Below are 21,877 nucleotides of genomic sequence, written 5' to 3'. Positions count from 1 at the left end.
TGTTTTCCATATTTGTTGACATATTCTTGTTAAGATTCTGATGGACTCCATTTCTGTGGCTTGAAATAGCTCTATTGGTATTCCATCTACTCCAGGTGCTTTGTTTCTCTCAATTGCTTTGAGTGCAGTTTTTACTTTGCTTTCTAAGATTTCTGCTTCTTAATCAAAAGATTCTTCATCAAAAGTGCCTGTTATCCTTCCATCTCTTTTGTATAGTTCTTCAGTGTATTGTTTCCATCTTTCCTTTATTTTGTCCGGATCAGATACTCTATTTCCATGTTGATCCTTCAGCATCCCAAGCCATGGCTTGAATTTCCCTTTGATTTCTCGGATCTTTTGGAACAAGTCGCTTGTTCTTCTTTTGTTGTTGTTCTCTTCTAGTTCTTTGCACTGATTATTATAATAGATTTCTTTGTCTCTGAATGCAAGCCGCTGAAAAGCTGCATTTAGAGTTTTGATCCTATTTCTGTTGCCTTTTGCTTTTGCTTCTCTTTTCTCTTTAGAAATTTTAAGAGTTTCCTCAGTCATCTATTTAGGCTTCTCCTTTCTTTTGGCTACAGGAATAGTCTTTGCACATTCTTCCTTGAAAACATCTCTGGTTTCAGCCCATAGTACTTCTAGTTCATGATCAATTAAACTTTGTATTGCAAATCTGTTCCTTACATGGTCTTTAAATTCTTCAGGCAGTACGTTAGATGAGCTGGTGGATGATTGGCATGGCCGTCTTTCCGAAGCCATCGACGCTATTGCCCCCTGCCGTCCTCTCCGAGCCCACAAACGGGTAGCTCCTTGGTTTACTGAGGAGCTTCGCCAGATGAAGCGGTCTCTGAGACGACTAGAGCGAGTGTGGAGGCGGGGGCGCAACAAAGAGGCAAGAACATCTTATAGGACGTTTATGAAAGCCTATGAGGTGGCAGTGAAAGCAGCAAAGAGGGATTTCTTTGCTGCTTCCATTGCGTCTGCTAGCTCACGCCCGGCTCAATTATTTCGAACAGTTCAGTCCTTGGTCTCCCTCTCTCAGGGAGACCACCAAATTCTTAATTCAACTATTGGCTGCGAGGCTTTTGCGAGCTATTTTGCGGGTAAAACCTTGTCCCTTCGTCGTGGCCTGCCACCCACTGTTGATACAGTAAGGGAACTGGAGACCCCTTGGCCGTCTTCTGGGTCCGTATTAGACCATTTCAAGCTGCTCTCTCAGGACGATGTTGACAGGATCCTGCAGGGGATGAGGCCAACCACCTGTCCTCTGGACCCCTGCCCATCCTGGCTGGTGAAGGCCAGCTCAGAGGGGCTACGGGACCATTTGGAGGCCATTGTTAACATCTCCCTGAACTCTGGGGTTTTTCCAGGAGTGTTAAAGGAGGCGGTAGTGCGGCCCCTCCTGAAAAAAACATCTTTGGACCCCACCAACCCGTCCAGTTACCGCCCAGTGTCGAACCTCCCGTTCCTGGGTAAGGTGATTGAGCGGGCGGTGGCGGTACAACTGCAGGAATTCCTGAATGATGCTCTAGTCCTGGACCCATTCCAGTCTGGCTTCCGTCCTGGCCATGGGACAGAGACAGCCTTGGTTGCCCTCACAGACGACCTTCGCAGGCATCTGGATCGAGGCGGGTCAGCGCTGCTTGTGTTACTTGATCTCACAGCAGCGTTTGACACGGTTGACTATGATTTGTTGTCCAGCCGCCTTGCCGACGTGGGGATTAGGGGGACAGCCTTACAGTGGCTGGTCTCCTTTCTCCAGGGTCGGGGACAGAGGGTGGCGCTCGGGGGAGATCTATCGCCCCATCACCCTTTGGTGTGCGGGGTTCCCCAAGGGGCGATACTCTCCCCGATGTTATTTAACATCTATATGCGCCCCCTCGCCCAGTTGGTGTGGAGGTTTGGGCTGGGTTGTCATCAATACACGGATGACACCCAACTTTTTCTGTTGATGGACGGCCGGCCAGACACGGCCCCAGACAATCTGGCCAGAGCCTTGGAGGCTGTGACGGCATGGTTGAAACAGAGCAGGCTGAAATTGAACCCAGTGAAGACGGAGGTCCTGCAGCTGGGACGGGGGCTGCCAGATGTTGGGATCCAGCTCCCTGCCCTGGATGGGACACCACTGGCAACTTTGCCAGTGGTAAAGAGTCTGGGTGTGCTCCTGGATGCCTCCCTATTGATGGAGGCCCAGGTCACGGCGGTTGCCAAGTCTGCATTTTCCCATCTTCGTCAGATCAGGCAACTTGCCCCCTACCTGACGCCCCAGGACCTGGCTACAGTGATCCATGCAACGGTCACCTCCAGGCTAGATTACTGTAACTCACTCTACGCTGGGCTACCCCTGGGCCTGATCCGGAAACTACAACTGGTCCAGAATGCGGCGGCACGGGTCCTGACTGGTATACCTTACCAGTCACACATCACACCTGTCCTGCGCCAGCTGCACTGGCTTCCGGTTGAATTCCGAATCAGGTTCAAAGTGTTGGTTCTTACCTTTAAAGCCCTGAGTGGGTTGGGACCGGCATATCTTCGGGACCGCCTCTCCCTGTACGTTCCCCGGAGATCGCTTCGATCAGCGAATAAATATTTACTTGTGGTCCCCAGCCCTAAGGAAGCCCACCTCGCTTCAACCAGGGCCAGGGCCTTTTCAGTCCTGGCCCCAGCCTGGTGGAACGCTCTGTCAATAGAAACCCGGGCCCAGCGGGACATATTACTGTTCCGCCGGGCCTGTAAGACAGAGCTGTTCCGCCAGGCGTTTGGTGATTGAAAGGGGTGTGCCATGTCGGCCTCCCACCTTTGGGGTGGGGAAGGTTCTCCCCACCACTGCGCTTTGTTAATTTGTTTTATTATTTGTATATTGATTGTAGTTTTTGTTTTTATCGATTTTAACTGTTCACCGCCCAGAGCTCCTGGGGATGGGCGGTATATAAATTGAAAAAATAAATAAAATAAAAATAAAAAGGCTTTTGTATTGTAAGGAGGGGGTCTTAGATGAGTTAGGGACCATAGACTTCACCACTATGCTGCCTTACGTACTATCTGTTGCTTTGAATATATGCTCCTATGAGCTACTTGTGTTTCATGTTGTCTGACGTCAGTCCTAGAATTGCCTTATTTTCTGTTTCAGCATTTCTTCAACTCTGTATTGGATTCTTGCTGTTTGTTTACCAATGGCATTGTTTACGGAAATGTCCTTGATATTGACTGTACTAATTTCATACTGTGTAATCTGCCTTGAGTCTCAGTGAGAAAAGCAGACTATAAATGACAGGAATGAATGAAGTCATAGTTGACTTATAGGACCCCTGCTGGGATTTTCAAGGCAAAAGACTTGTAATGAACTGTCATCTGTGCTTTATCAAAGATTTTATTATTTTAAAAGAAAGATTTATCTTTTACTTTTGGATAGCTTTTAGCAATTAGTAAGGCCTGTTAAACAGTACTGCTCTTTGAACAAGGTTTGCTTACTAGTATATTATTTATAGGGTTTTTTTTTTGCTTTTTAAAAATTAAAGTGCATAGACACTTTTTTAGAGCTTATTTATTTTGTATTGAAATATTGTTTTTTAAATGAAGCAAGATATTAAAATATATACAGTTATTAATATAAATTTTATAAAGATAGAATACAAAAAAGCAGTAAGAACTAGGTTTGCTAACTTTTTAAAAATAAACTTTACGTTTAAAACAATTAAAGTTTTTAACTTTTTAATTAGCCAAAAATGACACCATATCTAACTTGCAAAACAAAACTATAGACCCGTGAGAAATGACAGAGTTAAGTCGGTCCATTCTTTGATAGAAGATTAATCTAGATAAGAGTCCAGTATTTTTAACTGGCTGTTAAAGATGAAAAGCACACCTGCTTTAATTACTTAACATTCTGAAAAAAACTCACAGACAGTTCACGGGAGGTTGAGACGCCTGCCTTGAATGCAAGCGTATTGCTTTATACCGCTTAATGCAACGTGCTTTAATCTACCTTGCTGCAGCAGGCTATCACAGACGGCTCGCCATTGCCCGCCCCTGCAGCGCGGCCCTGGACTTCCGGGCGGGCTCCCATCTCACTTCTGACCAAGACCGACGCGGCTTCCCGGGCTTGGCGAGGAGATGGGCCGCCGCCTTTTTCCTAGAGCGGACCAGCCTCGCGCCGGCCAGCTCAGCCTGAACGCCACACGGTGCGCCGGCAGGGGGCGCTGTGGTGAGCCAGGCCGGAAGCATACGCTCGTCGTTCCCGTCCTCTGCTGCGGCTGCGCGGAAGTGACGTCGGGTTGTTTGGTCGCGGGGCCGTTCGAGCTCGTCGAAAGCGCGGGGAGGGGCGGAGCGGGGGGCGCCCGTTTGGCCGGCCGCGGAGGCCCCTCAGGGCGGGGGCCCGAAGATGGACGTCCTCCGGGCGGAGATCGAGCGGAAGCGGAAGCTGATGGAGGAGAAGGAGCTGCTGGCGGTGAGGGGGGGCCGGAGCGGAGCGGAGGGGTCTGCGGGGCGACCAGGAGACAATGGAAGACGAGAGGAAGAGAATGGGGGGGGGGGCGGTGGGGGGGGCGAGGTCAGGAGGAAGGCGGGAGATTTTCTTTCTTTCACTACGTTTATAAGCCGCCCCCCCCCGGTCCCCCTGAGACTCGCGGCGATGGGGCGGAAGGTCGGCTAGAGAGGCGGGATGTTGGACGCGATTCAGGCTGTCGAGTCAGGGCGGAAAACGTGGCGTCGTATCATTCGGTGCCCTCTGGAAAAAATGGTCTGGCCTCCGTAGAAAGCCGGGCAGTGACCGCAGGATAGTCCATAGGGCAGAGAGGCGGGTGCTTTTTTTCTCCTGTGCAAGGCAAAGGAAACAGAGGGACGACTCGGGCACGGAAGTCCTTGCACGGCGTCAACGCGGGTCTGGAGCCAAGCCAGCCTGGAGCCAGCAGCCTCCCTAAACAGGGCGACTTGGTTCCCTGTTAGCATTAATGGCTCAGTGGAGTCTCCGCGGCCAGAAGCTCCATACTTTGCATAATTATCCTGTGGAACTCACTGCCATGTGATGGTATCTAGGTCAGGTGACTTTAAAAAGGGACAGTAGACAGATTCATGGGCCGCGGATTCTTTGAGGGATGTTAGTGGTGGTGATGATGATGGAATCTCTGAGGCAGAAGACCTGGCAATGCCGGCTGCTGAGGGGCCAGTTGCAGCGGAAGGTTTTCGGGACGGTGTTTATGCCTTTTCCCTGAACTCCCCGGGGGCATTCTGCTGGCCACCTGGGAACCAAGAGAAGAAACAGCAGTTATTTTGTATGTCTTGTGTATTTCCAACCAGCTGAGATTGTGGCTAGCGAGCTGTGAAATGCTTTGTCACTTTGTATTTTGGCTGCCATAATTTATGTATTGTGTGTATTATTATTTCCTCATGTGTATTATTATGTTTTTTGGAAGTACATTTGTTGTATGAGTAGCACTTCAGCATGCTTGCACTTTTCTCTTGCACTGATTGAAATATTTGTAACTCTTACACTGTTGATTGAGGTTCATTGAGTACCATGGGAGGGGTGTGTGTGCCCTCTTCTTTGGTCAGTTTACCCATGGTAGCTTCCTAGTTGTGATTGTTGTATTTCAACAAATGAACAAAATTGGATCCATGCCACTATAAAAAGCTTTGTTATCTGGCACTAGATCTTCCAGAACTCCCAGTTAACTGGCATCGCCCAGAGGGCAAGAGCCTCACCGCCAGCTGCCAGACCCCCCTCCCCCCCAGTCATCAGATGTGCGCGTGCCCTACTCCCTAGGTTGCTGCCTTTGGCCATGGCTGGGATCCTGAGAGCCGGAGCTGCCAGCTGACATCATCTTCAGGCGCCTCCTTCCCCCTCAGTCTGCCTTTTGCTGCTGGGAGCCGCCTCAGCTGGCTCTGAGCGGCTTGTCTGCCTCCTCTATAGGGTGGCTCTGTGGCGTGGCAGTGTGTGTGTGTGTGGGGGGGGGTTAGGGTTCTGCCAGGCGTGAGGATTTTTGCTACGGCACTCCCAATGGGATAAGGTCTAGTAACTGCAGATTCCTCTGGGTAGGGGGGAGGACAGAACAATAAACTAGAATATCCAGCGCCTTTGGTTAACTGGCAGCCTCCATTCCCCAGGAGTACTGGATAACACAGCTTTTACTGTGCTTGTTCCTGCGGTGCAGAATGGCACTGGCTGCAGATGTTTTGATTTGCCATAGGTTGAGTAGTGTTGGCTCTCCTGAAGTTCAGGTGTGAATTTACACTGCAAGTCAAGAGGTTCTTTTAGTAAACCGAAGGGGCCATTCAGGGGGTTTGTGGAGTCACGGTCTCTCTTGTGGTTGTGCTGGTGGCCTCTATGGCAAGTAGGAATGGCGAATTCTCTGCAGCGTGTAAACTGGCACCCAGTGCTGTTGAGGACTTGAGAGTTGGGACCCCCTGACCCCCCCCAGGTTTGCTTAATATAATTGAAAGAAGAAATCTAAAGTATTAAGTAAGTTCTTACTGAATTAACTAATGTATTGTCTTTCAGGGAAATAAAAAATACTTTAAACGCAGTGAGCTAGCCAAGAAGGAAACGGAGGCATATTTCGAAAGATGTGGCTACAAGGTAACACAGCAATACTCATTTTGCCATGTATGTTAGTTTTGCAGTATCTGTTTGACAATATATGTTAATTTTAAAAGATATTGCTAATGATTCTTTGTCCAATCTGTCACTGTTGCACTTTAGCCTGTAAACGAGAAGCCACCAGGAGAGGTATGATTTTGCAACCCCCTTTGCAACGCAGGAAGAGGCATGCATGAATCGGCGGCTTCTTGGATTGATGTTTATAGTTTGGCTTCTTCCGTGGAGGGCATGAGGCTGCTTGAGAATAAAGCTCTTCTTGCTTTCTTTTTACGTTTTGCTCCAGCAGGCATGTTAAATGGATCTGACATAACTTAAGGGCACCTTATAGAATTGTAGCAGAGGCTGCCAAACTTTATCCTGCTGGCCGGTTTCCCTGAAACTGATAGTGCTTAAAAGGGCCACCAAACTTGCATAGTGATAACTTGTGTGTGCCTTTCATACTCTGGCTCTTAATAGATAGTGAAACAGCCTGTATTATTCCCCCACTTTGGGAAATGTCATGAATGAGTCCTGTGTGCACACCTACCCATCCATATGTCAGAAAAAACAGTTTGAATATGAGCAGAGTAGCAGTTTAAGGGGGGTACTTTTATTCTCAGCTAATAATTTTAATAGGTATGCTGTGTTGTGTTATATTTGTTATCTCCATAGGTAGAATAAAAATGGAAATAACTACACTGCTGGTTTTTTTTTTCTTTGTAAAGAAGCTAGCCCAGTCTTCTCAGATCCCAAAAACTAAGCAGGGTCAGCCAAGGAAGTCTGGGGTTGCTGTTCAAAGGCAGACAATGGCAAACCGCCTCTAAACGTCTCTTGCCTTGAAAACACCATGGGGGTCGTCATAAGTTGGCTGTGACTTGATGGCCAAAAATGCTTATACAACAATATGCAAGTGTTGTAGGCCATAAATGTGATGGTGTTTTTTCCTCTCTGTAACTTCTTGAAAACAATCTCGTATGTTAGGGTGGGGGCTGATCTGCTCTTGGAATGTTTGGGGAGGACGTTGTTGATTTTCCCCTTTCCTTGCTTCATACGCACCTTGTGAGGGTCTCCAGCAGACTGGAGAATGGGAGAAGGCAAAGTTTCATTCTGTGAGCCGTGCTTTGTATTCCGGATCTGGCACTACGTATTTCGAATACCACCTTAAGTGTACTTGACACATCCCCTTCTGTGGAAGCAGTTACCTTTCACGCGTTTGAAACTGTAGTTTTCCCGTACTTTGCTTTCTGCAATACACCTGTATGAAATTTCTTTGGAAGGCAGTGCAGCTTGTGAGGCTGTAAGAAATTCAAGTAAAATGATCTCAGGCACTTCCTGGAGGTTCCATTCAGTTTTTGCATGTCAGCTGTGCTGTGTGCTCTCAAAGAATGCTTGAAGGAGCAGCCCATGTTCCTGTGGGCGAGAGAGCTTCAAAACTGCCAGTTCTGTTGCTTTTTGCTTTCCAGGCACAAGAAAAAGAGCAGGAGGAGCAGGAGAAGCTGGCGTCGTCCAATCCAGTGTTGGAGTTAGAGCTGGCGGAGGAGAAATTGCCCATGACTCTTTCTAGGCAAGAGGTAAGAACATCTCTCTGGAGTTCCCATACGTGGGGCCTTCTGTGGCTGATGAATGTCTACAGAGCGCTTGCCTTGTCGAGAATGCAGTTCTAGTCTGTGGCACAGTCACTGCCTGAATGTGAAATCTATAAGAAACATGGACCCTAGCTAAATGTCCTTCACTTGGATAGCTTTTATCTCCAGGTATATGTTCTCAGGTGGTTCCTTTGCCTTCCTTCTCAGTGAGCCGTGACTTATCTGTGCTGAATGCTGGCCGTGCCTTGCTTTGCGTTTGAGAGACTAGGAGCTTTTCTTCCCTTCAGAAAGGAATACGATACGTGCAGGAACCACAGTAGAATGGAGTGTCATGTGTCCTTTCTTACAATGAACTGGTGGCACCATTTGAACACAGAACAAACCATTCCTTGTGTCATAAAGGCTCCTGGATGCCTCCCTGTCGATGGAGGCCCGGGTCACGGCGGTTGCCAAGTCTGCATTTTTCCATCTTCGTCAGATCAGGCAACTTGCCCCCTACCTGACGCCCCAGGACCTGGCTACAGTGACCCATGCAACGGTCACCTTCAGGCTAGATTACTGTAACTCAGTCTACGCTGGGCTACCCCTGGGCCTGATCCGGAAACTACAACTGGTCCAGAATGCGGCGGCACGGGTCCTGACTGGTATATTCTACCAGTCACGTATCACACCTGTCCTGCGCCAGCTGCACTGGCTTCCGGTTGAATTCCGAATCAGGTTCAAGGTGTTGGTTCTTACCTTTAAAGCCCTGAGCAGGTTGGGACTGGCATATCTTTGGGACTGCCTCTCCCTGTATGTTCCCCGGAGACCGCTTCGATCAGAGGATAAATGTTTACTGGTGGTCCCCAGCCCTAAGGAAGCCTGCCTCGCTTCAACCAGGGCCAGGGCCTTTTCAGTCCTGGCCCCAGCCTGGTGGAACGCTCTGTCAATGGAGACCCGGGCCCAACGGGACATATTATTGTTCCGCCGGGCCTGTAAGACAGAGCTGTTCTGCCAGGCATTCGGTGGTTGAAGGGGGCGGTGCCACGTCGGCCTCCCACCTTTGGGGGAGGGGTTCTCCCCACCATTGAACCTTAATGTATTTGGTTAATTTATTTTATTATTGCTTATTGTATGCTGATTTTAGAATTATTGTTTTCTTGTTCTTATTGATTTTAACTGTTGTTCACTGCCCAGAGCCCCTGAGGATGGGCGGTTTATAAATCGAAATAATAAAATAAATAAGTAAATAAATAAATACATCATTCCTGATGTGGGGCAAGAGGAACACACTTAATGCTTTGCCAGTATCTGACATTCAGGTCTACGCTCTCTCCCAGCACATGGGAGCCTAGGGAAAAACAGCAATACTGCATTCTTCGGTATGCTGTACAGAAGGTAATTGGGGCTTTCAGATCTTGGCTAACAAAAGGCCACTCTTAGTCTTCACTCTGAAGTTAGCATGTCCTTCCTCTGTGGTGAATGTAGAAGTATTGTGAAAGGGTAGGGACCTGTAGATGTGTTCTGTGTCTTTAAAGATGTAAATGGTGAGATGCTCGTTGCCAGTCCTTCTATACCTGTGTATAAATGGCAGGTCCTGGTAACTGGGCATGGTTAGGCATGTTTGCTGCATATTCAGTGCTTTTTTACATGGTAAGCTGTGGTGCCCTGTGAGTTTTATAACCAAGAACTTTGTTGCTTCTGTTTTAGTACTTTGGATTTTCTTCTGTGGGTTTTGTTTTAGGCTAAAGCAGGAGGGCGGGGCAGGGTTATCTGTCCCGTTTTTCTCCAGGTCTCTTTAAAGGAAATCCTCTGGCTCTTTGCAGGTCATTAGGAGGTTGAGAGAAAGGGGTGAACCTGTGAGGCTGTTTGGAGAAACGGATTACGATGCCTTTCAGCGGTTGCGAAAGATTGAAATTCTAGCACCAGAAGTGAACAAAGTAAGTCCATGTAGCTTAAGGAAGATCTTTGAAGGGACAATGACCAGGCGCTGGAGAGAAAGTACTTGCTTACTTATTGCTTGTTTGCTTGTTTTACTTACTTTCTTCATTTATATGTTTGTCCCCAGTGGGAGCCCAAGGTGGCTTACATAATTCTCTTCTTAGCTTGCAAAGGAACAGTGTCTAAGCTTGCTTAGGATATGAAATAATGCACTTGTAAGAAGGGATCCAGCAAGCATGTCCCTTTGTCCGGTTCCAAGAGCCGGTTGGATAGAGTGCCTGTCTATCCACTCCCCCCGCCACTCACAGCTGGCCTATCTCCTGCCCTTCATGCATTAGCATTTCTGACTACATGGTCCATTCAGTGTAGCTTTTTAGATGAACCAGTGCTAGAAGTGGGGGTATATGGCATAAGCCTGTTACTGCCTTGAGGCTCAGGGGCCAGTTTGCACCTCCAGTGGCCTCTGCATGATCTTCTGTAGAGAATGGGATGCAGCGTCCACTCCAGTCACAACAGCTGTAGTGCGCACACACATGTGCTGTCTTCATGCACAAGCACCGCTTCCTGTCAGTGGGAGGCTATCCTGCTGGTGGCCCAGGGGGTGTCCAGAGTGATCACGTAGGCCCCCGCCCCCCCCCCCTCGTGAGAGAAACAATCTCTTCATGCTTAAAAGGACAATCGCACTTGATAGATGACTTAGTAGGTGGCCACAAGTCTAGCCAGCCTCGTGAGAAGCTGCGGGGCTGGCCACTGCATGCACTGTCCGTAAGGCTGCTCGAGGCTGGGGACGTGAGGTGTGGCGGTCTTGTCTCTCTTGTGCTCTAGGGCTTGAGAAACGACCTGAAGGCTGCTTTGGATAAGATTGACCAGCAGTATCTAAACGAGCTCGTCGGTGGCCAGGAGCAGGGAGAGGATGACACGCAGAACGATCTCAAAGTCCACGAAGAAAACACCACCATTGAAGAGCTGGAGGTAGCGTGGGGCGAACGGTGCGGCTCTTTCTGAGCCCTGTGCAAAAAGCAGATTAAAACTGTCCCCAAAGAAGAGTTGGATTCTGTGGCATGCACAAATGAGGCAGATGGGGAGAAATCTGTATGATTCTGCACGTCTCTGTTTTGCTCTTTCTGGGTTATCTAGTCATGTGGAGAGTACATGTCCGTTTTGATGCAGCAATGGTGTTGGGTATGTCTGGGCATAGTAAGTACCTTTTTTTCTTCTTTTCCAGGCTTTGGGGAAATCATTAGGGAAAGGTGATGATCATAAAGACATGGATATTATAACCAAATTCTTGAAGGTAAAAATCTGAACCAGTTAGAACATTTAAGCTGAAACCAAAGTAGGGTATGAACAGTTAAAATGAGTAACAGTTACAGTTACTGACATTTCAAATTTTCTCTGCGTTTTGATCTTAATTTTAATCCATTCACTTGGGCTTTAAAGATATCTGACCATTCAGAAATTGCTGAGAGATTGAAGCAAGTGGCCAAAATGAACCATTCCAAAGAACTGTGCATTTAATAGCCCATATAGGTAAGGTCAAGGTAGTCCCCCGTGCAAGCACCGAGTCTCATTACTGACCCGTGGGGGGGGATGTCACATCACGACGTTTTCTTGGCAGACTTTTGTTATGGGGTGGTTTGCCATTGCCTTCCCCAGTCATCTACACTTTAACCCCGGGAAACTGGGTACTCGTTTTACCGACTTCAGAAGGATGGAAGGCTGAGTCGACCTTGAGCCGGCTACCTGAACCCGACTTCTGCCAGGGTCGAACTCAGGTCGCGAGCAGAGCTGGGGCTGCAGGACTGCAACAGCTGAAACTCTTGCACTAGCTAGTCCGAAAAGGGTTCCGATGCTCTTTGCAGCTTGTGGGTGGAGGCTGGATTCAGGCTTTGCCTCCAGTTTGCAGGGGAGGAGGGTGGAATAGGTGCTCCTGAGAGAGAGGGAGGGAGGGAGTCCCTCTTCCCACACCCACTGGACTGTCCTTCCTGCACTGCTTCCTCCCCGGCTCCTGAGCCCACAGGCTGATTCCTGGGTTCCTGGTCAGCTGAAGGGGCAGGTTGCAGAAGGAAAGCAGTGGGGTGGGGGAAGAATGAAACCGCCAATCCTTTCCTTCCCCTAAATGCTCCCTCCTGAGATTGAGTGCCTTGTTTGCTGGTGGAAATGTGTAGTTAGGTGTAGTTCCGGCTAGACTCACTTTCTTTCTGAGCACGTGTGCCTTGTTTGCATGGAGCTGCTGCGGGGCTGCGGGACCCTGACTTGTCCCTCTTCCTCAGTTCCTTCTTGGAGTCTGGGCTAAGGAGCTGAACGCCAGAGAGGATTACGTGAAGCGCGGCGTGCAGGGGAAACTGAACAGTGCCACTCAGAAGCAGACGGAATCCTACCTGAGACCTCTGTTCAGGAAACTCCGGAAGAGGGTAACGGCTGCAAGGTTTTCACTGAGCCTCTCTTCTGGGATGCGTAATACTTGCAAGCAATTCTGCCGCGGCTCTCCCATCAAGTAGGGTTGCATCGTGTATAATCTGAAAGGAGCGTGTCTGTTGTGTCTCTGAGTAACTTTCTTCTCTAGCCCTCTCTCCTGATGGGAATGCATCGGTGACTTGCACATCCAGCTAGAGTTGCCAGCTGTCTGAAGAAAAACTGTCCTGTCCCTTTTATAGAGGTTTAATTTACCAGGAAATGATATTTACTTCCATGGCACGAAAGGCTTTGAATGCCCATTTCCACATGTGAAGTCTCTATTGAAGGAACAGAACCTTTTTTTTTCCTCCAGGGCACATGGCGACCCTACACAGAAGCAGTGGGGTGGGGTTCTCCTCTGAGGCTGGGTACGTCCTTACTCCTCGGTATGTCCCCAGCGTTCAGCTTGCTTTAATTTGACACAATAGTGCTTCTCGGGTGTTAGAGATAATTGAGCTGGGCCATGCAGAACGTCCCCTTCTCTGACCTGTTCCCTACTTGATCTCTGGATTTTTTCCTTCCTATTTAGACCATTCCTGCAGACATCAAAGAATCAATAACGGATATTATCAAGTTCATGTTGCAAAGAGAGTACGTGAAGGTACTGCAGTATAAAGCATGTGAAGTCTTACAACCACGTTGCTAGAGACGAGCGTGGAAGTACATGTTCAAGCCTGCCCATTGTCTAGGAGGCAGGGGCGTTCGCTCCATTGGGTGGGTTCTCCATTGACGAACGGGCAGCTTTCAGGTCTGGCACTCGCTCCTGGAATGAACGTGCACAGACAATTTGGCCTCAGCGAATGAGGAGCCCCGATCAGGTTTCCTCTTGCATGTTCTCATTCGTGCTGCCTGGGATGTATTGGTTCTGTTCTTTTGGAAGTAGCTAAACAGATTTTTACAAACAAGAAAATGTATAAGCATTTGCTTGTTTTCTGAGACAACTGTGGTGGAGCAGGTAAAAATAACAGTTTGCATTCAAGTCCTGGAAGCTTGCAGTCCGAGGCAGGATCCCTTGTGCTGCTGCCCCGTCGGCTTTCAGGCTTCTGTGGGCCCTGTGCTGCCGTCCTTGCTGCGGCCCGACCGGTCCATTTGTTTCCGCAGGCAAACGACGCCTACCTCCAGATGGCCATCGGCAACGCTCCCTGGCCCATTGGCGTCACTATGGTCGGCATCCACGCCCGAACTGGCCGAGAAAAGATTTTCTCAAAGCATGTGGCCCACGTGCTGAACGATGAAACTCAGAGGAAGTACATCCAGGTGAGATGAAGAATGATGCTCCAAGGACCTGCATTCATCCTGGGAGACAGTTTAAGAGGTCAATTCTTGTCAGTGCAAAAAACCGACAGCTTCTAGACGTGGAGCACTAGCAGCCCTGTTCCGTTCACTTTATTTTAGAAACTTGCATCCAGTTTTTCAACTAGAAATTTTCACAGAAATTGCTTTGTGTCTTTATCCAGTTTGGTGTAGCAGTTAAGAGCGCAGGACTCTCACCTGGAGAACCGGGTTTAATTCCCCACTCCTCCACTTGAAGCCCGCTGGGTGACCTTGGGTCAGTCACAGCTCTCTCAGAGCTCTCTCAGCCCCACCCACCTCACAGGATGATTGTTGTGGGGATAATTATGACATACTTTGTAAACCGCTCTGAGTGGGTGTTAAGTTGTGCTGAAGGGTGGTATATAAATCGAATGTTGTTATTATTCATCTTAGATTCCTTTACTTGGTCTCCGTTGCTTCTTCTGTGTTACCAACGGACCCTTTTTGTGATTTCTGCAGGGCCTGAAGAGGCTAATGACCATTTGCCAGAAGCACTTCCCGACAGACCCATCCAAATGCGTGGAGTACAATGCACTGTAATGGGTCATTGTCCCTGGCTGGGAGAGGAGACGACCGGGACTATGAGACACCTCGGTTTGGCAGTCAGGGTGGGTTGTGGGCAGGAGACAGGGCTGGGCTTTGCCTGGGCCAGGCTCTGTTCAACACACTACACGCAGCCGTGCTTTGATGAACTTCCAGGCCACAATGGGTGCGTGTGGCAGGCCTGGGTCAAGAGGCACTCTCGCATTCATGGGGGCGATGTCTTTCACTGAACTTTCATCAGATCAGCGTTTAGCTTTTAAAGGGCTGATGCTGTGGATTGGAAGCTTAGTGCTAATGATTGCTATGTTGGAGGCTGCTTGGATTTGTTGCCCTTCGTTATAAGGGGGGAATGCAGTTCTCATGGTTCGTTTCCCAGCTTGGGTTGCACCCCAAGGATCTGTCCTACTAGCCGCGAAGGGGGTTTCCTCCTCTGCCAGAAGGAGCTTTTCCCTGCCACAGAACTCTCGGAAGGGATCTGTGGAATCCGGCCCTCTGTGGCACCTTCTTCGATGAGCCTTTGGAGTGTTTCACAGCAGTACGACGTGGGACTCAAATACAACCTCAAGAACGCTTTTACTCACCCCATCCAAGTTTTCCAGTGTGAAACATAGCAGATGGGAATATCTTGCTGTCCTTTTGCATTTGACGGCAGTGGACCAACACGGCATTTGATGTTGTGGAATATATTAACCTATAAAAAGCTGTGCTTTCCTGATGTCTCTGGAGAATATTTTTGAGATACTGAAGTTTCGTTGGATAATCCCTATTACTAATTTGTTTGGTAGTTGAATGGCTTCCCCTCTTTTTTACTGAAACCAGAAAGACCATGTTCTGTAGGAGGGTGCGTTTCCCCCTTGTTCTCAGCGAAAAGAATGGAAGGTGTGGAGCTCGTGAGACCCAGCTGTTTTGGAGAGAGAAAAGCTAGACATGTATCTGTGCAGTGAACGCACTGGAACATGAAATTAAGTAAAACTTCTCAGATTGCTGCCTCTGCTAAGGAGAAATCTTGTTTAAAGGCATTTGTTTAAGAACTGGTATCTGGGGGGGGGGGAGGGGGGAGTTATTTTAAGAAAGGATTGACAAATCCCAGCTTGGATCATGGTCAGAAACAGCTGGAAATTTTACTTATTTTACATTATTTACGCTAGGGTTGTATGTGTGTGCGTGCAGATGCAGAGAGAGAGAGAGAGAGAGAGAGAGAGAGGTTTCAGGATCCCCCAAAAATCCAGGATTCCTGAAATCTGGGAAAGATTCTCTGATCCTGCTTGGACAGATCACAAAGCCTGGGTGGAGAGGTGGTGGTGGGTCATTTTTCAAGCAAAATCCACCAAATTTGCGAAAAACCTACTCCTGACCGCTAAAGATAAGCCAATTCTCTATGAGTTGAACAGGCTGCCCCCCAGCTACTCCATTGCTTCCTATGGGGAAAAGTCAAAGCTGACTCTCATTGCAGAAACACACGGGAGGGGGGGCGGGGAGGCTGCCATGGCCAAATCCCGTTTCTAAATGCAAGCTCATCCCAGAAAATGCCCAAGAGAACCAAACTGAAGGCCCTCCGACCCAAATGCCCCCTGAGCAGGCTGCCCAGCCACTCTTCATTGTTTCCTATGACAGGTAAGTCTCCAAGCTAGTTCTCGGGGCACAAACACACAAGGGCAAGGATGCCAGTGGCCAGAAGCACACGCCTAACGCAAGCTCAACCTAGGGGAAGCCAAAGCAAGGGAAGGGCTTCCCCCCAGAACTACAGTGAACCAAGGGGACCAACTTCACACCGTGGAATCGCATCCGTTCCCCCTAAATCAAATTGAAGCAAGGGACACACTTGCAACTTGGCCAGCAGAACCGGTGTCATTCACAGCAGCCAGGCAGAACCCAGAGCTAGTGGGGGGAACACCACAAAACAGAACCAAGCAGGTACTCCTCCCACAAGCACATGGCAAGCAAACATGGCTGTAGCTCAGTGTAAGATGGATCTCACTTGGACTTAGGTTAAAAGCGAGAGTGAGGGGTAATTTTGGGAAACCCAAGTTCTCATCTCTGCAGCCGCTCTTACTGGCTCAGGGCAGCCTTGAGCTGCAGGCTGCGGCAGCTTTTCATCTCTGGCCATCCCTCCCACCCCTACAATGAGGAGGGTTAACATCAGAACAACATACACACAACACAACTACATGCTGTAGCTTCGTTTGGGTGTTTCTGTGGGTTTCCCTCTGCTGGTTTTTGGCATCTTTCTGCATCTTCCTGTCTGGTGGCAACGACATTTCTGGTGCCGCTTTTCGCAATTTTCTGCAGAGATTTGGGCCCTCACGGGCTGGAATTTCTGGGGGTGTGTGGTGTGTGCGCGTTTTATGTTGTGCCAACTGGATCGACTGCCCCTCTTGCTGGTTTTCTACCTAGCTTTCAAGCCTTGGGAAGAGCACACAGGGTGGCAGAGCATGCAGGCCACACGACGGACTCGCTTCAGTCACTCTCAAAGTCCAGGGCTGGGCAATCAAAGAGCGGCAAGTTGACCTTCAGAAGGACCAGCTGCTCAACTCTCCCAAGGGAGCAGGGGGGAGTGCGAAGAGGGCTGACCACGTCACCTCTATGGGGAAGGATGTGCCTGCTCAACACGCTCATTGGAGGGCATGAGCGGGGCCTCTTGAGTGTTGAGGGCGCGGTCCCACCAGACTCCCTCCTCCTTGGCCCAGTAGCTCAGAGGGTCACTGGAAAGCGGCTTGCAGGGCGCTGAAAGGTGGTCCCTGACTCTTGCTTCCACTGAATCCTGGCTCATGAGCCTCATGTTCCCAAAGAGGCTGAGCGCACACCAGAGTATCTCCAGGGACATCTTGGCGGTGGCTGTGGTGGGAACCTGCTGAGAAGGAGCAATGCAGGGAAGAGCAGAGCTGGCCTCACCGCTGCTCCTAGCTCCGCTCCCTTCGCTGGCAGGGTGCCCCTCCTGGCCAGTGCATGCAGCACATGCCGAGAGTGCGCTTTTCTCACGTGGGTGAGCTTCCCAGCCTGTTCGATGGAGGTTCCCTTGAGGCTTGGATGACACATGGCCATGGACATGCACAGCTCCTCCTCGGTGAGAGGCTGCAGCCAGGAAGTGATGCCCTGTTGCAACCTCCTCATGAGCGCATCTGCTGCTGAAACGAGGTCTGCACAGCCTGCATGTGGGTCCAGAAAGGCGGCCGATGCCCTCGGAAGTCTCGGCACCAGAGGAATGCCCAGAGCCAACTGGTCACTGTGTCGGAGGAGCCCATGATGGTGAATGCCTTAAAGGGCCGAAGGACCTCCTTCTGGGAGATGCTGAGCCAGTCCTCTTAGCTGAACTCACGCCCCCCCCCCCCCCCCGGTGTTGCTCTCTGAGAGCCACACAATGAAGACAGCCTGCTGTTCCACCAAACACTTGAGCATAGCATGGGTGGAGTTCTGGCGAGTGGCAAGGTCACCAATGGGGCAATGCTCCGGCGCGCCTGTCTTGACTTGCTTCTAGTGCAGTTGGCGAGTTGCTTTCATGCTGTGCAAGAAGTAACTTGAGAGCTGCTGGTATCTGTTGAGGAGACACTGGAACTCACAAGTCGCAGCCTCCCATGTAGGTTCCGCAGAAGAACCCAGGCCCAGCGCATCCTTCACCGTGAGGTGCTGTTTGTGGGCTGCACAGTAAATGCTCCCGAGGCCCACTTGCACTGCTGCTGCCTTGATGGCTGCACTGCCATTGGTCACCAGGTATCCCCTGAGGATGTTCCTGCCTCCCCACTCCAATCATTGTGTCTTGAGGGCAGCAGCAACGTTGTCTGCTGTGTGACCTCATCCAGATCCTTTGCATGGAGCAAAGCCGTGCAGTAGCCAGCCTTGTGGCCTCCAATCTGACCCTGCCTGACGCTTGTCCTTCCACTCCCACCCAGAAGGCCACTGGGTTGCTACCAGTGTGCAGTAAGCAAGAGGTGGGCATGCTGTGACTGAGAGCAGGTCCAGACGTCCAATGTTAAGGGCGCAGTTCTTCTAGCAGTGCTAGACAAGTGTGCCTGCACATAGTCCTTGGCAGCCCTGTAAAGGGGGGGAATCACAGTCCTGCTCAGTAGAGTGTGAGCGGGGGGGGGGGGCATGTACCAAGGCCAGACTTCTTGGAGCAGCCCATTGAAGCTGATATCCTTGATCATGGAAAGGGGGGCAGACACCTATGGCAATGGAAATGCACTGAGTGATGCGCTTCAGTGCCCTCTGGATCCCCCTTCTTGGCACACTAGTGCCACCCCCACCAAACATCTCGGTCAGAGAGCTGCTTGGCATCCCTTCCTTACAGGAGACCTGGGTGGGGGGAGCACCAAAGGTGGTTGCAGGATGCCCCCTCTGCTGGCAGCTGTGCAGCACCGGCCTCTCTCTGCCCCTGAAGCAGCACTGGCCGGTGGTGCGCCTTCAAGCGGTTCCTGAGGCTGGACGTCAAAGATGATGGAGGTCTTTCCCTTGAGTGACGAGGGATATCCGCAGTGCTGGCCCTGCGCCTAGTGGGGTCTGCTATCTTCTGGAAGGGCTCCCAGACATCGAAGGGCTAGGGGCATCCGCACTGCCCTGCAGCTGTGGGCACTCCAGGGACTCCTCCTCCGAGGCACTCAGGGTAGGCGCACTGTGTCTAAGCGGCTGGAAGGAGACGGCTGAGGGCAAAGGGGTTGAAATGTAGGGGGTCACTTCCACCATCCCTTCCTCTACTTTCAGCATCCTCTTCGCCTGCCTCACCCTGAAAGGCCTCAGAGGAAACTGGGGAAGGCACCCAGGTGGCGGGACCCTCTGCCAGTTCCCCCAACATCCTCTGGGTCCTTGGGGTGAACTCCAGGGCTGGAAAACTCACATCCCCCAAGTCCCCCCCCCCAAGATCCCTCATGCTGCTGCTCCTCCCGCTGCAGGGTTTGTACATGTATACAAACTGTGGTATCAATTCAGGACCTCTTTTTATTGACACACAAGCAAAATTCAAGGGGCTTATAGCCTCAGCAGCAGCCCCCTGCCCAGTGGCAGCTCCTGCCTCAGGCACCAGTGGGGGTGGTGGGGGTGCTCCTGTAGCTGCCTCAGCCAAGAGGGTCTTGCGAACATAATGCAGGTTCAAAGGTAAGGCTGAGCCAGCAATTGCAGGTACACTGAGTAGCAGGACTTTTGTGAGGCTATAAAGTTGCATGGTAACTTTAGTGTAAATTAGAGATGAGCACCGTTGGTTGCTGTTCGTCAAGCCAGACAATCTGGCACCTGCAATCAATTCCCTTGGCAACCAGAGGCAGGGACTGCCTGAACTCCTGCTGTTGCCCTGGAAACCCCAATCGAAGCCCAATTTAGCTTGATAGGCACGTCTTCCTTTCAAGTGTGGAGCTCCAAATTTGTTACAAGGAAGCAAAGAGCACGGGGGAGGGGGGCTCCCAGCACTGCTTTTGCAGACCGTGAGGGAGAGACAGTTGCTGTTGGCATTTTGAGAGAGAGACAGGGAGAGTGCATTGGCGCTTGAATGTTCTTTGTGTGTGGTGGGATAGGGATCTACCTCTTCAAGTTCCAGGGCTGCTGCCAGGCTCTGGGCCAAGCTATTATTTATTACTGGTACCTTTCCTGCTGCCTGCTCAGGTAGGGTTTCTGGGAGTAGTGTGGTAGGGATCTTGATGGCTGGAGGAGAGCCTGCTGGCCCCCATGAACAACGGACAGGTTTGTGAACAGGTCATGTTCGTCAATGTTTGTGGATGGCAACGAACAAAGAACACCATGTTCGGTTTTTTTTCTGTCCGTGCCCATGTCTAGTATAAATATGTAATCTAATGTGAGAGGCGCAGCCTGAGGACCCCTAGATGGAAATAAGCATGAATAGTTAAGTCAAGATATTGTTAGATTCTGGATACTGTAAGCAAAAATATCAAAATCTTGCACCTGTCAGTTTCATCTTGAAAAATGCTTTAATAAGGAAGTGTTGACAACACTGTTTTGCAAAATGTAAAGGTAACTATACAAATTCTTAATACAAAAAGAATAAATTAAAAGCAGATTCTTTTAAAAAAAATTCTGCAACCTTTTCTACAACATAACATCTCCCCCCGCGTTTTTTTTCCGTTGCACAGAATTCTGCAGAAATCCCTTTACACTCTCTACTGGCAGTTTCAGAAGAGTTCTATTTTTATTTTTAAACTGGAGTCCATTTTGCACAACTTCTAGTTAACTAAGCAGTAACTGGTCATCTGATAGCACCTGAATGGGGTTTGCTATGTCCAAAACTAGAACTATTACTGGTGGTTGTGGGGGGGGGGACCCAAAGCAAACCGGACCCTTGTCTTTCCCAACATTTTCAACACTCAACTGCATATAATATTTTAAAAATAAACCCTGCCCTGTCATGGCATCTGGTGTATGTGCATATACAAAGCTAGACAGGGAGGGAGGTTTGTACATATATACAAACTGTGGTATCAGTTCAGGATCTCTTTTTATTGATACAAAAGCAAAATTCAAGGGGCGTATTTAGGGGGTAGTCAAGTACTTGTATACAATAGCTGTGGTCACCTCCTCATGTTATACGCAAATCATGTTAATCTTCTGATTAACACTTTATGTACATTTTTGTATAACTGAATTGAGTTAAACAGTAAAACCTGTTTTACTTAATTTCTGTCTTTACTACCAGACTGGCTCACAAGTGCCTTGGTATTTTTTTAAAGAAACAAAACCACTTTCCCCAAACAAAAGTTTTCTCCCCCTCCTCCCCATGTCTGCTTGCAGACATGCAAACAATATGTTTTTAATTTATTTTGCAAATTTGACTCCCAAAATTATTATTCTAGGATGCTACCATTGCTGCTAAATAAAGTTCCTAGCATCTTGAAAAGAGGATTTCCCCACCCTGCTCAAATGGGGCGTGGCTATGTGTCGCTGCAACCCGTGAGGCACGTTGGTCACAACCGGCAGTTGAGCGGGATTGGGACTGTGGCTTCCAGCGTCTTGCTGCTGGCTGTTTGTGTGTTTCCTTTAAAAAAGGCCGGTGATTAGCAAAGCATTCTGGCCAAGAAATGTTCAGTATACAAAATCAGTCCACGTTTTCTAGGTGATGTGTTTGGTTTGGAAAATGTTTCAGTAGAATGGCATGGCTACACTGCAAACCTTAAAGCAGTTGAACTGTCCTAGCTTCCCAGGAAGAATCCTGGGAATTGTAGTTTGAAGGGACTGGATTATTTTAGCAAACCCTAACCCTGTTCCTCTCCAACTCTCAGCAACTGCAGACTGCCTGGGGTGAGGAAAGCTTTAATGATGTAGTGCAAAAAGGTTCAACAGGATTAGTTTAGTATTAGAGGTTTTCGTCATGGGTTCCCCCCCCCCCCCCCGGTTCTAGTCCCATGTTGGTTTGCTTTATCCCGATTTCTATACACATTTTTTTTTGCCTTTAATTTTCACTTTGGTTTGTTTGTTTGTTTTTTCTCCCAGTCCCTTTGAGACCACTTTTACCTGGATCTTTTTCTGGAAGCTGATTTTGAGTTGATTTTTTCCCCTTGTGTGTAATGTT

At 49.3% G+C, this 21,877-nt stretch overlaps 1 protein-coding gene across 3 annotated transcripts; it reads left to right on the top strand.

Annotated features, from left to right (window-relative positions):
• Positions 1-4,245: 4,245 nt before the first annotated feature.
• Positions 4,246-15,088, top strand: PRPF18 (pre-mRNA processing factor 18). 3 transcript variants are annotated; one of them, XM_054988894.1, is made up of 11 exons: positions 4,246-4,426; positions 6,476-6,553; positions 6,677-6,703; positions 8,017-8,124; positions 9,945-10,058; positions 10,885-11,031; positions 11,285-11,353; positions 12,333-12,473; positions 13,046-13,107; positions 13,618-13,773; positions 14,290-15,088. In XM_054988894.1, the coding sequence occupies exons 1-10, from the start codon at positions 4,361-4,363 to the stop codon at positions 13,742-13,744; spliced, it is 939 nt and encodes a 312-aa protein (XP_054844869.1). In that variant the 5' UTR covers positions 4,246-4,360; the 3' UTR covers positions 13,745-13,773; positions 14,290-15,088. The 3 variants fall into 3 exon arrangements, with proteins under 3 accessions (XP_054844869.1, XP_054844867.1, XP_054844868.1); XM_054988892.1 differs by having other exon boundaries at positions 4,248-4,426; positions 13,046-13,117; XM_054988893.1 differs by lacking the exon at positions 6,677-6,703 and having other exon boundaries at positions 4,248-4,426; positions 13,046-13,117.
• Positions 15,089-21,877: the final 6,789 nt, after the last annotated feature.

This window comes from Eublepharis macularius, chromosome 9, assembly GCF_028583425.1.
Source record: "Eublepharis macularius isolate TG4126 chromosome 9, MPM_Emac_v1.0, whole genome shotgun sequence".
Classification (NCBI taxonomy): Eukaryota; Metazoa; Chordata; class Lepidosauria; order Squamata; family Eublepharidae; genus Eublepharis; species Eublepharis macularius.
This window is presented reverse-complemented; position numbering and strand designations above follow the sequence as displayed.

Coding starts and splice junctions, on each gene's coding strand:
- PRPF18 (XM_054988892.1), top strand. CDS start 4,361: ATGGACGTCCTCCGGGCGGAGATCGAGCGGAAGCGGAAGCTGATGGAG. Junction 4,427..6,475: donor AGGAGAAGGAGCTGCTGGCG/GTGAGGGGGGGC, acceptor ATTGTCTTTCAG/GGAAATAAAAAATACTTTAA. Junction 6,704..8,016: donor ACGAGAAGCCACCAGGAGAG/GTATGATTTTGC, acceptor TTTGCTTTCCAG/GCACAAGAAAAAGAGCAGGA.